We start from the raw sequence: 14,921 nt of genomic DNA, 5'->3' as shown, positions 1-14,921 counted from the left end.
AAGAAACGGCGGGATACGGCTGACTTCATACGTGCACTGTTTAAAGCTGCTGTGGACTGACGCAAGACAGCAGGGGATCAATCTTCCGGACTTTTCTTGTTAAAGTCAAGTCCAATTTAAACTGCTCATAAGTCTTTCCAGCACACTAAGCTGATCATGCATGGGATTTTTTTTCTACTAAATGTTTGAGAAATCTAAATTAAGATGTTATTTTGTTATCCTCCAAAATCTACTTTAAGTAAACACTAACATATATACATATACTGTCTACAGGCAAGACTAAACAACAAGTATCATGCCAATCATAAAGTTTAATTGCCAACTATTCTTTAAAAGATTATTTAAATATCAAAAAGGTATATTTTCCAAATCATGCGAGAGAAAACTTTTTGACATGTGCATGGAAAAGCCTTCAAAGTTTTGGACACACTGTGTTTGCCCAACACACATCCAGCAGCACTCATGTTTGATGCATTACCAGTGACGTGCTAAATTGTGATGAAAGGTACAATGAGGCATGCATCCAGTTCTTTTTCCAGCTCTCTAATGTGTTCTGGATTCTGCTGACTTGGCGCAACTCACCCAAGTCATCAGACAGCAGCACCATGGCTGGCATTGAGAGGGTTGACTTTGATAGAGTAACCTAATTACCCCATAGTTCTCTCCATGAAAGCCCTGCCGCTGCTGCTGGCACAGAGACCTGTAATGAGACGGGTCACAGGTTGAAGCTCGCGCGCTGTCCCCCGAGACAGCCGATCAAAGCACCGGCGCCCCTGTGGTGTTAACTTTACATTTTAAGAGCTTCCTGTTGGAGCGATGTAGGGACATCCGAGTGAAATGAGGTTTAAGACAACATTGGGATCCCTGATGCTCTTGACGAGATGTCATGCATCTGACTTAGCTTTGTTGGCCCCATTTCATACTTACTTAGTTACTTGAAAGACTTTCATCAATTGATTTGCGCAATTGAGGATAATTATGAACAGCTTCCAACTACAAAAACACAATGGGTCTCATGCAAGAACCACTTGTACGAAGCAGATTAGTTCTTAATCGGCACGTACAAGTGATTTAAAGCCCCATTTACACTTGTTACTTCAAAGGTCTTGTGTCCGGATAAAATCCACATGTGAATTTAAGATGCAACTTAGCCAAATATGCGTCACCATTGGCTAGATCACAAATCTTGGTTTTCCCATGCTACATGCAAATCAGTGTTGTCTCTGCTCCAGCGTGGAGGGTAGTGGGAATGTACCTGAATCCATTTGGTGACTGAGAATACTAACAGCTAGCCAGCTAACAGCTATCTATAAACTAACACAAACACATGGATGAATCACATTTATGGACTATGACAAGTTGAATCGAGCAAGTTTGTGCAGTTAAGATGGTTTGTATGAGCGAGCCTTATTTATTGTACGATAGGTTTAGGACAAGAATAAGAAAATGTTCTTGCTTGCGGTCCAATGTCTGTTTGTGCCAGAGAGTCTGGATTACCTTTGGCATTCCAGTATCCCCCCTGAATGCAAGCTAAGTAAAGACCATGCAGCAGAACTTGCAACAGAGGGCATCATTTCACAGCCGAATGCTTCGGCTACAAGATAATTGGCACAGTATTCAACAAGCCGTCAGCTGGTTACACTGAACTTCACCTGCGTGACGGCAGCGCTCATTGAGACAAGCGAGGAGGAGGAGTCCGTAACACTTTAATTGCAAGAACACAATCAAACCCCTCTATTGTCCATGTGCCTCAAGTGAAATGCTACCTCTCATCTTTTATCTTTCAGGTGGAGGATTAGGGAGACTGAGAAAAAGTCCTCCCATCTAATCCAGCCTTTCTTTCTTTATTTCATTTCACACCTTTGATTTAGAGCTTTCAATGCAGGACTTTATCTGAAAGGTATAATCACTGACGTCTTTGTTATTCAGTCAAGTAAATGCTTAAAATCCTTGCAACAACATTTAAACATCTTTTAATGAAAGCAATCTTGCCCGCAAAAGTTTCACCTCAGGCTTAGCAGAGAGATCTGACTTATCCTGCTACCAACAAAAGCAAACAATTTCCCCGGACCCCGTCTAAAGCCTGGAGCCTCATTCATCTGTTTGCTTTAGCCATTGACAAACTGAGAGTGGAGAGAACAAAGACTTTATGTTCTTGTGATCCTGGCATGTAAGACTCATTCTGCCTTCTCAATAGGCTGCAGTGCAAACACCACACCTTGCTTTGTCTCCGTCGATCACTTTCTAACTCTCCTTCCGTCCTACCTTGTCTCATTTGAAATCTCATCTCGGTCTGATTAGGGAGTTAATAGGATGAGAAATGGAGTGCTGGCCGAAGCGCATCTGTCTCCTCAGCTACACTGCCGCTGATTTGCATTTCCTTATTGTTTGTGGCTGCCGTGAGGCAGCGCTCAGGTAATGTGATGTGGAGGATTTTTCAATCTTTTGCTTCATTGTGGAAGAAATGGAACATTTTTAATGAAATGGAGAATATCAAGTGCTGCATTGTTCTCTACCAAGACTGTTTGTAACCTCTCTGCCTACCATCAATTGAACAGCTTCTGACTGTGCCTCAGTAGCAGAAGCCAAGTCATCCATTCCCAAAGTGCTTTTAGGGCACAGTAGGTGACAAAGACCAAGAACAGATAAAGGAAAGGAAGTGAGGGCATAGTTTCCCTCGATATCCCTCTCACCCTTTGTGTTCCCATGCGTCCCGAGACGTCTGGCTCATAATCGAGAAAACGATTGCCCCCGTGGCTGGCCCCAGCACATAACGAGCTCCCTGCCAAGATAACCGTGACTGGGGCAACAGAGGAGGGCATTGCTGGAGTGATAAACGAGCCAGATGTGCTGGCAGTGGCGGGTGGTGCTGGGGGGTTGGCACAAGGACCTGACGGGCTGGCACAGGGATGCTGGCCAGGACTATTGTGTCTGGGCAGAGAGGTGGAGGCCTGCTGCTGATATCCCTGCTCGCCTGTGTGATAAATACACAGGGAAACGTGATTCTTCATAGCGGCTTCTGACAAGCACAGAGGGTGATGAAATCTTTCAGACCGTAATGCAACAGACTGGAACAAGGAGTGCTCGATGTCTTTCAGGTTGTAGTTTCACTTCCAAGGCTCTGTCTCGACTGTCTTCATACATTATCAGACGGAAAAATGGGAACGCCTGATAATTCAATACAATCCCAATAAATACTACATTTTAAAGAAGGTTTGAAATTTCTCAGTAAATTGAGATTTTATTTTTCATAATGTCAGGTTGAGAGAGTGTCAGAGAGGCAATTCAACAAATGTAACCTCTTCAACCCCACAGCAAAAACTTGATTTTAAGAGGTTAAGTCATAGTTTGTGATGTTGTATTGCATCATATTGTTATTTTTCTCTCTTTTTCTTGTCACAGGTTTGTATCCATGATTATATATTTGTCTACCTCGTCATCTGCAAATGAGTTACATCCGTTTTCCTGCTGCGTAGCTACTCTAACATGATTTAGCAGCTTTAATAGCTGGTACAATTAGAAAGACAGGTGTTGTTTTTGCATCTGCTAAGGTTTAGCAGTTGTGAAAGCACAGACACACACGTGAGTCACTCCTGCCAAGCACTGAGAGGAAAAAAACACGACTCCCTCTTTCTCCCCTCTCTGATCTCTCTGGGCCGCTCACCGCAAGCCCTCTAATAATAGTTGTGGGATATCATCCTGCCAGAAACAACCACTGGAGAAGCTGCCCCACAGGTACGGTAAAGCCTGTACACACTTGTAGGCAGAGCGTGTTTTCATTTGGATGCTGGCTGTGTAAATAACACAGTCAGTTTGTGTACAACAGAAAGTTCCATAGGATTTTTGTGACGTACTATACAAGGTTATATCGCAAACCCTGCAACAAACAGAGGTATTTATAGATGTTTCCTCAAGAAGAAACCACTATAAAAAGATTCCCATGCGCACACACACACCATTCAGAGCCAGACTGTCCTTGCTCAGTAAACCCAAGGGGACCTTTTATTGCGCTACTTATGAATTTTACGAGGACCATCATGTTGGCTAAGGAGCAGTTTCTCTAATCAAATGTAGAGCGCCTGTGAGAGGTTTTCCAGTCAAACACTGATCCCCATAATCAGATGAGTCACTGCGTCAAGGTTGTTCTCCTCACACAACTTGAGTTTGGAGGAGGAAGCATAGTGTGTGTGTGTGTGTGTGTGTGTACATTTGTGGATGTTTGGCTTTCTCGACAAGTGCACCAAATCATTTACCAGAATAGGATGTGTTATTGCTTTTTCACACATACCTTTTGTCACCTTGAATTGAAGAAAAAACACCCTGAAAATAGCTTTTCCTGTGCAACTACCCTTTTTTCCCAAAACAAACACACACACACACACACACACACACAGTGAGGCTGAGATCCTAATCTAAATTTCCTTGCATTAATGCGTATCTATTTACTGCAGCAAACTGAAGTTGCGAGGAAGTGGAAAACGCCCCCTCTGCATATAGTTTCTTCCTGTTTAGCAGATGACAAATGAATAGCTTACTTTTCATGCACCAACTGTGCACCGGCAAACAGCTTTCCTAATTACACTCCTAATGAAAGTTGACGTACACAATTTCCACACACAACCATGTTAAGTACACACACAAAACTTAATCCACCATACAGGAACCATTAGCAGCTGGCTGGATGAGGTTTGCCTCTGAGGGAGGGAAGAGGAAACTGGATATGTAGAGACGCCAAGACAAGAGCCGGTGAACACACCAGCCCCCGTGGCATGCATTCATTTACCTTTCCCAGCAGGAGGAGAAGCGCCTGGCGAAACCGGAGTCTCTGGAACACGAAGAGGTCGTACACAGCCGACACGGCCAGCACCGTCACCCCCTGCTCCTTCCACAGCATACTGGCTGCTGCACACCACAGGCTGCCCAGCATCCAGCCCCAGCACCAGGTGACTGAGCTGGTCTGAAAAGCCCCACGTGGGTCCCTACGAAGTCCACAGTGTCTCATGTAGCAGAGAAGAGACAGCAAGAAGAACAACGCAGCGCCAACGTCCGCCCTCCCGACCACACCAGCGACTGCTTCAGTGTGAACCGGATGAGAGGCAAAAAGAAGGCCGGCCAGCAAGCTCCACAGTCCTCCACCGAGAAGCGGGCGACTGAAGGCCGTGAAGAGGGCGGTGACCAGCGCATGCAGGACCAGGTTCAGCAGGTGGTAGCCCCAGGGACGCAGGCCGTGCAGGGTGTAGTTGAGGCGGAAGGAGAGGGTGCATAGTGGACGAAAGGACTTGTGGCTGCCGCTGTGAGTGAGCAGGGTGCCCCAGAAGTCGTCATACAGGATGTTGGTCCACGGAGTCTCAGGAAGGAGGTCCTGGTTGGTCTTGATGGCTCGGCTAAAAGGAGCAGAAGAAATGAATTATTGTCAACCATAAAGATCATCAAAAAGAGTGTTCACTATGATACATAATGGAATCATTTAATTATTTCTTTTTAATCTTTTCTACTTTCTTCAGTTATTCAATAAAATTCAATAAAAAAACCAACGTGTTTTAACGTGAGTAATGAATGAATACATTGTTTATTTCAAAAAACAGTTGTAACAAAAAAATAAAGGGAAAAATTAAACTCCCCGTATCTTGAGACACGTGCTGCATGTCCAGCATGTCTAATATCTTTTCCACATTGCTGATGATCCAGTCAGAAGTGAAATCTAATAGACAAATGCAATGAGGACGCTGAATGTAATAAACAGGCCGCAGTGTGATTAAATCTACAGACATGTGTGCATTGTTGCTCTCTCTCTCTCTCTCACACACACACACACACACACACACACACACACAGCATGTACATATGTCACAGGTACCTGCACACACACACGTGGGCAGGTGGTTTCACACCCCCGAGGCTGATGTGGATTCTCATAATTAGCGGATCATTACTGGGGACGCATTCACATTCATGTTCACTCACAGACTGCAACAAATGAGGCTCGCCACAGGGATTAAGAGTGATGAATGGCAGCTACAACAACAACAGCATCCGAGTGGGAGAATCCCCCATAAGACAAAAAAAATGATTTGATCAAAGATGAAGCTGGCATAGATATTACACACTGGCTGTCAATAAAAAAAATATCTTAGCAAATTCTACATTTTACTTTCCTGACTCTAGGCAGGCTGCCGGAAGCGGGTGCCAGGAAGAAAACTAACAAGAACAAACAAAACAAAGAAAAGGGAACTGGTCACAGGAGTAAAAACCAGTGTTTCTCATACATTGTAAATATCTGGGGTTGTACCTGGAGTTCAGTTTTAATGCTACAATTAATAAAGCATGCATTTCCTCTGAATGCTTTCAAACTATTTGAAACTTATTTGAACTGTGTTGTTTGAATCTTAAAATCATTCAGATGATAAAAGTCACTAAATGTTCAACTGTCACACAACACATGCAGATCTTTTATTTGCTTGTCCCTACATGAAAACTTCTGAGAATTAAAGTCATAAACTTTGTGTTTCCAAGATTTGATCACAGTGGCCTCATGACTATCTTCTTTCTCAGGGCTTGATTACAATTAGCGCTGTTACTGTGCTGTGCGTGCTCATGGCGCGCCAGAGAGGGAAAAGGACAGCGACAGGGGGCCCACCGAGGACTTCCTTTGTCTAGAGATTGTAACTTAGTGCTGAGCGCATAAAGAAGAGGGAGGGAGGAGAAAGAGGGAGATCCAGCTGCCAGCCTGTATCCAGCATGAGAGCAGGCAAGGTAAATGGGGAAGATTGACAATGAGAAAAAGAAACATGAACGATAAAAAAGGACTTCAAATGAGGAGTCCGGTGTCAGAGTGAGAACTGCTTAATGCGTTAAACCTAATTCAAATGTTTTTTCCTTCAAGCCTACTGCCCTGTCATCGCCTGAGCTATAGTAAATTCCTCCATTTCCCAGGATTGTTCTCCGTCAGGGAAAGGCAAGTGTTTCTCAGGCTCTGAGCTGCAACAAGCCAAACTGAAACTCTCCCTTGTCCGATATTTCTAAGGACCCAAGGCATTACATCACTCAGTTTACTTCCCTTTTTTACTGTAGCTCCACAGTGAGCTATTATTTATAAAATGTTTTACAGTCCCAGCAGTGCGGAGCATGATATGATGGTGGGAGGATATAAGAGCTATAAACATATATTGAAATGTAATGATTATCAACATTGAATGTTTTATTGACGCTGTATTTATATGAATGTCTTGAGAGTATAGATTCTGTAGATTACTACTGACTCTATGATTATCCTCATAATTCACATAAAAGATTTTGGTTCATTACTGAAACAGAATATGTAACATGTCCACCAAAACCTGCGACTGTGTCCATGTTTTTCCACTTTCCTCCCCCCTCAGGCAACAACAGCACACTATCAAATCCAAACATGGCTGGATTCACCCTCACCCAGCTCCCTTGTGTCCCTTGGCAAGGGCTCGGATCTCAATACTCGCTGGTGATAAATAATTTAAATATTCAAATCAGCGCCAACCACTCATCTCCCTCCCTGTTCCTGCCCGGCACTGGAGGATGAAAAGAATGCATTAGCCATGAGGGTTGGGGAATAGGTTGAGAAGTACTGGGGTGTGTGTGTGTGTGTGTGTGTGTGCTTATGAGGGTTAAAGGAATATATAGCTACATGCAAGGTGTGTGTCTTTGTGTTCGTGAGTGTGTGCACATGTATGTGACAGCAGAGCCTGCGCTGACGGCTTCATTGAGACCTGTCGCTGCAGCGGTGCAGATAGAGTGGTCTCCCGTAGTGATTGCTCTTACAGAGGGGGGTCTTTTGTATTCAGCCACCGTATGTGGGGCAGGCAGGCAGGCTGCGGGGGACTCTATTCACAATCCTCAAAGTACAGGACGGGGTTAGATCTTTTCAGTTTTCCTCTTTTGTGTTGGGGGAGGAAAAAAATCGGAGGGATTTCCATCAGAGGCTGAAAAGAGACATTAGCAGGTGGGGATTTTTTTTTGAGGTCCATTTGTAATAGCGTGAGGTCGTCTTTCACCTGTCCACTGATTTTAGTGAAGAGAAAATTGGCCGTCTTTCAGTGGTTGGGTATGTGTCTTTTCAATATGCAAATGTAGCACTCCACCTCCTCCACAACAGTGATCTCACCACCAGTGATTTGCTTTTTTCATGTGCTGTGGCTGCCTACAGACGCACACTGGGCCAAATATACATTGAATGTAAAAATATGAGGGACCGAATTTCTGTACACTGTTTAGGTGTTCATTATTACGCTACATCAGCCACAAAGGAGGAGATGTGGACAAGATGGATATCATCGCATCTCCCAAAAAACACAGCTATTACCGCAGAATCTACCAGCAGATATTGTAACCGTTGCAGCAGCTATAAAAAGAGTTGGCACACCCAAATCTGTCAAGATACTCTTTTAATGACATTTTTTTCAGTTTCTATGTTTAGCACAAGGGAATAAACCTGTCACCAACAATTACTGCTAATCAGGTGGCTACCTCTTGTAAAATATGTGTCTTCAGAGTTTCCTTAATGAAACTCTTCTTAATTTTAAAGGTACCCTGTGGAGTTTTCTTATACACAAACAGAGTTATGTTTACATTTTGTGTTTCTGCTACAGTTTCAATTACTCCTGCCTTGATTATTCCCCTGAACAACCCTCATGAGGCAGAGACTCTTTCTCTTAGCTGGAAGCTTGAATCCCCAGAGTCAGAAACTGCGTCCTATAAAAAGAGTTGTTTCCTTAATTGCTTCCTTGTTAAATTCAGTTTACAGATTTCAGATGACACAAACACACCCTGCGCTGCACTACAGCACATTACTCCCTCTCCCACTCTCTCTGGCCCGACTGCATAAACCTACCTTTACTTTAAATGTTTTTCTGTGTGCTCTATTAAGAGAACAGTGTTATTAACTGCACTGCAAAACACCGCACTTGAGTCTCTTTTAAATATTTGGGCTCTCGTCCAGCCTGTCTGTCTGCAGCACGTGTGCTGGCCGGCCTGCTCCACTCCAATAAACATCTGCAGCACAAACTGCCATCACTTAACATAATCAGGACTGGCTGAATCACAGCCTTTTGTAGCAGAGTGCATCCTCCCGCTCCCTGACGGCAGTAATGAGATGGATTAGCCAATCATCATGAAAACAGCACTGTTAATGGACACTGGCCTGGACATTGTTTCATCACCTCTTTCATTTTCCTTATTTTTCTCTTCCGTTTGCCGCCATTACGTCTTTCTCTCTATCCCCACCTCGCCCATTCTTTTATCTTAAATATCTTAAATGTTATATTTCTAATATTTAAGATTTTTACATAATTTCGTTCATGTCCTCCATCCATCTTATTCCCCTGTCACCCTTCCTTTCTGCTCCTTTATCCTTTTTATCTTTCTACTCTGCCTTAATAACTCATCTGAGCTGGTCTGCTTTGGTACCAAGCCCTTTTCAATACCGCTTGTCTGGCCAAGATCTATAAAATCTCCATCTCCTTACTGAGCAATCTGAGTGCTAATTAAGCCCAAAGACAGAGAGCTGCGGCACACAGGCCTGTTCACACAATGCTAATCTCGGGCTGGCGCACCAGTGAAGTAAACACACCACTGATGCTGCTGGCTTTGAGCAGGAGCAACAGGAACGGCAGATGATTAAGACTTCATGAGAAGAAAAAGCCTCCGTACTGACGGGACAAAACAAATCCACATCACTGCAGCACAGTGGAAAACGTGTTGAGGCGGCGCCACTAAAGAGCAGTGCGATTACAGAGCTGCCACCTCTATAAACAGCTGCTATATTCTTCATTGTGTTCATGCCCTTTTCTAATTGGTTGGTTCATATGGTAGATGTGGGTCACAGCAGCAGCAAAACTGTAATCATTTGTTGACAAAGGATGTCTTTGGATGCCAAAGCCCCAAATCAGCAGTTGGTAGACATGTATCACAGTGCAGTCTTCGGCCATTGTTTTGGATTTCATCATATTTCTCACAATTGTCAATTATTGGTGGAGAAAGCCCAAACTAGCATCATGTAGGGGCCTTTACAACATACTGCAAAAATAATAGAACTTTTTTCAAGCAAGAACACGAAACATTCTTTGGTTTCAGCTTCTCCAGTGTGAGGATTTGCTGTCTTATATCATTGAAAACTGAATATATTTGACTTTTGGACTGTTTGTCGGACAAATTAAGACATTTTTGACGACTTCAATTTGGGCTTCAGAAAATTGCGATGAACATTTTTTGGACATTTTCTACGCCAAAAACAAAACTGCAGATTAATTGATAATGGATATAATTGTTTTGCGGCCCCATTATCACAGGACTGTAAAAAGATAATACACATAAATACAGAAACGTAACAATTTCCATTGAAAGACAAGGCCCTCACCGCACCCACGACCAGTTATTGATTTCATCTTCATTTAGATTCTGTCTCACATGCACCAGCAGCGGGATAAAGCAGCAGTGTATAAAACAGAGATGGAGTGTATGTGAGGGTGGGTGTCAGGGTCCAGATCACCTCTGTGTTAATCCAAATCTAACAGGATTAGAAAGTGATCACAAAGTGCACAGAGTTTCTCAGACATGCACAGAGGTCGGGGGTCAATGAGTAATCTGATTAAAGGTTGTGTGTGTGTGTGTGTGTGTGCGTGCTGGAGCATACTGCACATGTCGAATGACACCATATGTAATCTATAACAGTGTCCTAATTCCATGTGGTGTTACAGTTGGCAGGAAAACACCAGCCATGGCTTTGTTCCCAGCGAACGCCACAGCTGGTTGGGGATAAAGAATCCCATAAATTTCACCTCAATGGTCACTGCAGCAGGGAGCGTATTGTACTGCACCACATGAGGCAACTGAACACGTGGAGATGGTGATCTGGTCTTTCTTTTTTTGGTCTAATCCTGGAGGTACCTACCCATCCATCACAGGGCAAGGTTGAACGATCATGCGTGAAGCCATTATGCTTGATGGCTGAGCCTGAGTGATTCATTCATTGGCTGATTATCAGCTGCTATAATCCGGTCAGTATGTGGCAGCATGATGGCTGGCAAATGGAGATGGTGATGAAGATAAAAGCCACCAGAGCTCTGGCTTTATGATTTAATGTCCTAATCAATAATCTTGCCATCTTAATAAAGATTCCTACTGAAATCGTATTTCTTCTCCTCACAGTCAATACACGTAGTCGTTAATACAATATTTCCTTTTTTATCAAGTCTTTGTATCTGTTTAGTTTGTATATCTGTAGGCTGAGAGGTCAGGAAGTGAGCATTAAGGGTGTGTTCAAACATCATACGTCAGCGACACCACTGGCAGAACAATACCAGAAGTGGCACCGCTACTTTCCCACACTCCGTCCCACGCCAAACTGGCACGAAGACGGGAGGAGAGGGGGAAAATGCATAAATGTCCAGATAGCATTCATAAAACTCTGTCATATTGCCAGTGGCCTAGTTGTGAAAGAGTTATGCTTAGCCATGCAGAGGCTCTTCCCTCTCCTGGTGCGTGAGACGAAATTTGACATTAATTTGACAGATTTTTATGCCCAGCTCATATGCTATTATTTGTTTCTTTCCATCATTTGAAATGTGCAAATAGAGATAAACTGCTGCTGGATGGTGTTCAGCATAACTGGGCACTGATGACATGAAAAAAAGAAGGAAAAAAATATATATTACTGAAAATAAACCTGAGACACAGAGGATGAAACTTACTTTGTATTCAAGGCACTAACCTACATTTTTTTTCTCTCCAGCTCAGTTCGCTGGATCTATCTTTTCATTGATTAAAAATAGCCCATCCTGCAGCTCCCAGCATTTTTCCCAAGGGTGCAGAATAACCAGCCAGAAGTTTGGTGGAATAAAAAGGCCGGTTAAATGACTTATTTTAACTCTTCATGCAGAGATTAGTGGGAAAGCACAGCAAATTACACAAAGCACTCTATTTTAGACTGTGTATTTTTTGGGGGGGTAAACAGCTGCAGCTAATACAGCAAAGGTTCATATTTACAGTTATTTTGTTTGTTGTAATGCATGTATGCTGACTCTGAGGAAATGCTTGTTAACCAAGTGTTACTGTATTAAGGAAGCTGACTTTCCTACTGAGGTAAATTTATAAAACTGAACCCATCAAATTCACATTGCCTGTTATACAGAATTAAACACACATGCACATTCACGCACATGTGCAAGTAGTCACTCTTGCATGAACACACAATAGGGCTAACGCAAAGCTAGAGCTGTACAGTATGTGTTGATTCGAACACATCTGGTAAATGCACTCTGATGCACATTGAGTGGCATACATATCAACACACAATAAATAGCAATGCTCCAAAAAGAACATTGTTCAACTTGATAAAAGACTATGGATGATTACAAACATTATGTTACACTCACATCAATATTTGGCCCAAGTCAAACAAAGTAATATAAGTATTCATGAACCTAATTGGTGTGATCAAAAGGACACACTTCTGGAGAGTTCCTCCTCATCACTGACGTCCAGCTGTTTTAACTTCATCATCAAGTCAACTCACACCAAGATAAAGTCTCCTCTACGTCCTCATGTCTGTCCGAGCGGCCAATCAGGAGAAACAGATTTCTTCCGGGCTGCCCGCGGCTTCAAAGAGGCTGAAACAGTCTGAGCTGAGCGTCAGGAAGTTGGCTGTCTCTCTTTTTGTCAGGCCAAGGACTTGCTTTCATGTCCCCTGTGCAGCCGGTTTCCTGATTAGCAGAACAACTAGCTCCAAATAGGCCACGGTCAACTCATTGTACTTAATGTGAATGTGCACTTAAATAGACCATGACTTGAAAATATATACTGATTGATGAAAAAATAGCACTTATGTCCTTTTTATGTTCCTCACATGAATATCAAACACCATCCTACAATCTCTGTTTTCAGGATATTAGTCTGAAAAGCGTCAGCTGAGAGCCAGTTGAGCTCGGCAGCTGTAAGCCAGTTCAATCCATAAATGGAGAGTGTTTTTTGAAGACGCCCAGTGCTGTATTTTGAATTTGTAATGATTGTTCAAATAGATATTGTAGACCTAAGAATTAGGCATGATTCAACTTCCGTGGATACTTGAGATTTGATGTTTTCAAAATCTGGGACAGCACAACATTTGCTGATTGTTGATTGCCCATTCATGACTGATCCTAACCTCAACATGCAAAGAAACATTTCTACACTTTTTAAATGTATCTAATACTTAAAGTATTAGTTCAAATTTAGGGAAAAATACTTATTTGCTTTCTTGCCGAATGTTTGTCCATTAAGTATGAAGCTCGAGCCGGGAGGCGATTAGCTAAGCTTAAAAAGACTGAAAGCAGGGGCAAACAGATCTGTCCAAGGTTCACAAATACGCATTTTATCCTATTTGTTTAATCCGTACACCAACAGAAAGATAAAAACAAGTTGTGGTTAGCTTTTGGCGAAGAAATACTTTACCCCTGCTACCTGTCTTTATGCTAAGCTAAGCTACCCACCTCCTGGCTCTAGCTCCATACTTAACGCACAGACGTGAGAGTGGTATCCACCTTCTCCTCTGACTCTCTGTAAGAAAGCCTGAAATGAAACTTTTTAATATTTTACAAGTGTGGAAACTAGTCCACTGTCATTGGAGAACATCATTCACAACATTTCTAGTGGTTCAAATATTATGAACCCAATCATTGAGAGTGTGACCCCCTCATCTATTTTTCAGCCGATTGATTGCAGAGTCTTTATCTCCATCTAAGTGATTGATTGATCACTTCCCATTAGCTGGCCGCACAAAACAGAGGTGATCTGACAACAATGCCACCACTGCCACCTCAGCTAAAAAAGGAGGCCGAGCCCACCGCAGCGCTCCCTGACTGATGGTGTCAATAAAAGGCCGTGATGAATCCTCCTCCTCGCCAGGAGGAGAGGCTATGGGAAATCAATGGCTAATAAAACTAATGCTTTACTCTCCCCCAGGGCATAAATACAGCAGATGCAGTGAAGAGAAAGACTGGGTTGGGATTTGAGGGGGTCAAAGCTCGCGCCTCAAAAAAGCTGTGGAATTAATCAAGTTTTTAAACAGCAAGATGAACAAGACAACTTACTGTACAGCAGATGTACAAGATGTTCTAACTGTTTGTCCTTGCAGAGCAGCAGCTTGTTGAAGCATGTTTAGCAACCTCCCAAGCAGACCTGCCACACAGAGCATTTATTCTATAAAAAAAGCAATATGTGTGAATGCAATCAAATTGAAAAACACTTGGGACTGAGGTTTGGGGAGCGTACAGTTCAGTTCAACAGCAAATTACAATTTCACACCTCCATGAACACCCCAAAGACCACCAGGAACTTCCTTGGAAAAAGGTTCTTGTATACAGTTTTTGTTTCTCCCTTATACATTGAGACAGCAGCTCTTAATGTGAAATTCATAGGTATTTTAAAAAACATCTCACCCAATAAATACGCCATATGCCTACAGTATGGTACTGTGCCCAACAGAATTCACAGTGAGAAACACATTTTAATGAGCCAATGTCCGGGAGCACTGGATGCTGAGAGTTTTATAGGGTTTCTAAAATCATTCCCACACATCCAGCTCTTATCAGTGAAACGCTGGCCAACTTTAACACCCTCCGTCCATCTATCCCATTCAACCAGAAAATCACCTCAAGCATGTTACAAGAAAATAAATGAGCAGCCAATCAGTCTGTCCCAATTCTGCATCCAGCACGGTCTCGACAGTTGATTACAGTGTCTGACTGTGGACGTGTAATTAGGGTGGCCTCTCTGAGTCGCCTGCATCCACAGTGATAAATGTGATGCTTGATTAAAAGCAGACTTGAGTGCTGTTCTCTGATTTAGCCAAACAATACATAAATCACAGTTGTGTGCAGGCTGGGGATATGATTTAAAATGCCAGACAGATGTTG

General features: G+C 42.9%; 1 protein-coding gene across 2 annotated transcripts in view; it reads right to left on the bottom strand.

The window, feature by feature from the left end:
- The window catches only part of tmtc2a (transmembrane O-mannosyltransferase targeting cadherins 2a), a 52,279-nt gene that overhangs the window by 23,307 nt on the left and 14,051 nt on the right, over positions 1 to 14,921 (bottom strand). Inside the window, exon 2 of one of the 2 annotated variants that reach the window (XM_070928873.1) lies at positions 4,784 to 5,384. In XM_070928873.1, coding sequence (XP_070784974.1) covers positions 4,784 to 5,384 — 601 coding nt within the window. The remainder of the gene's footprint in view (positions 1 to 4,783; positions 5,385 to 14,921) is intronic. The other variant, XM_070928874.1, reaches the window with a different exon arrangement.

This window comes from Enoplosus armatus, chromosome 22 (genome assembly GCF_043641665.1).
Source record: "Enoplosus armatus isolate fEnoArm2 chromosome 22, fEnoArm2.hap1, whole genome shotgun sequence".
In the NCBI taxonomy this organism is placed as follows: domain Eukaryota; kingdom Metazoa; phylum Chordata; class Actinopteri; order Centrarchiformes; family Enoplosidae; genus Enoplosus; species Enoplosus armatus.
The sequence above is the reverse complement of the archived record's forward strand: the minus strand, read 5'-3'. Positions and strand labels throughout refer to the sequence as shown.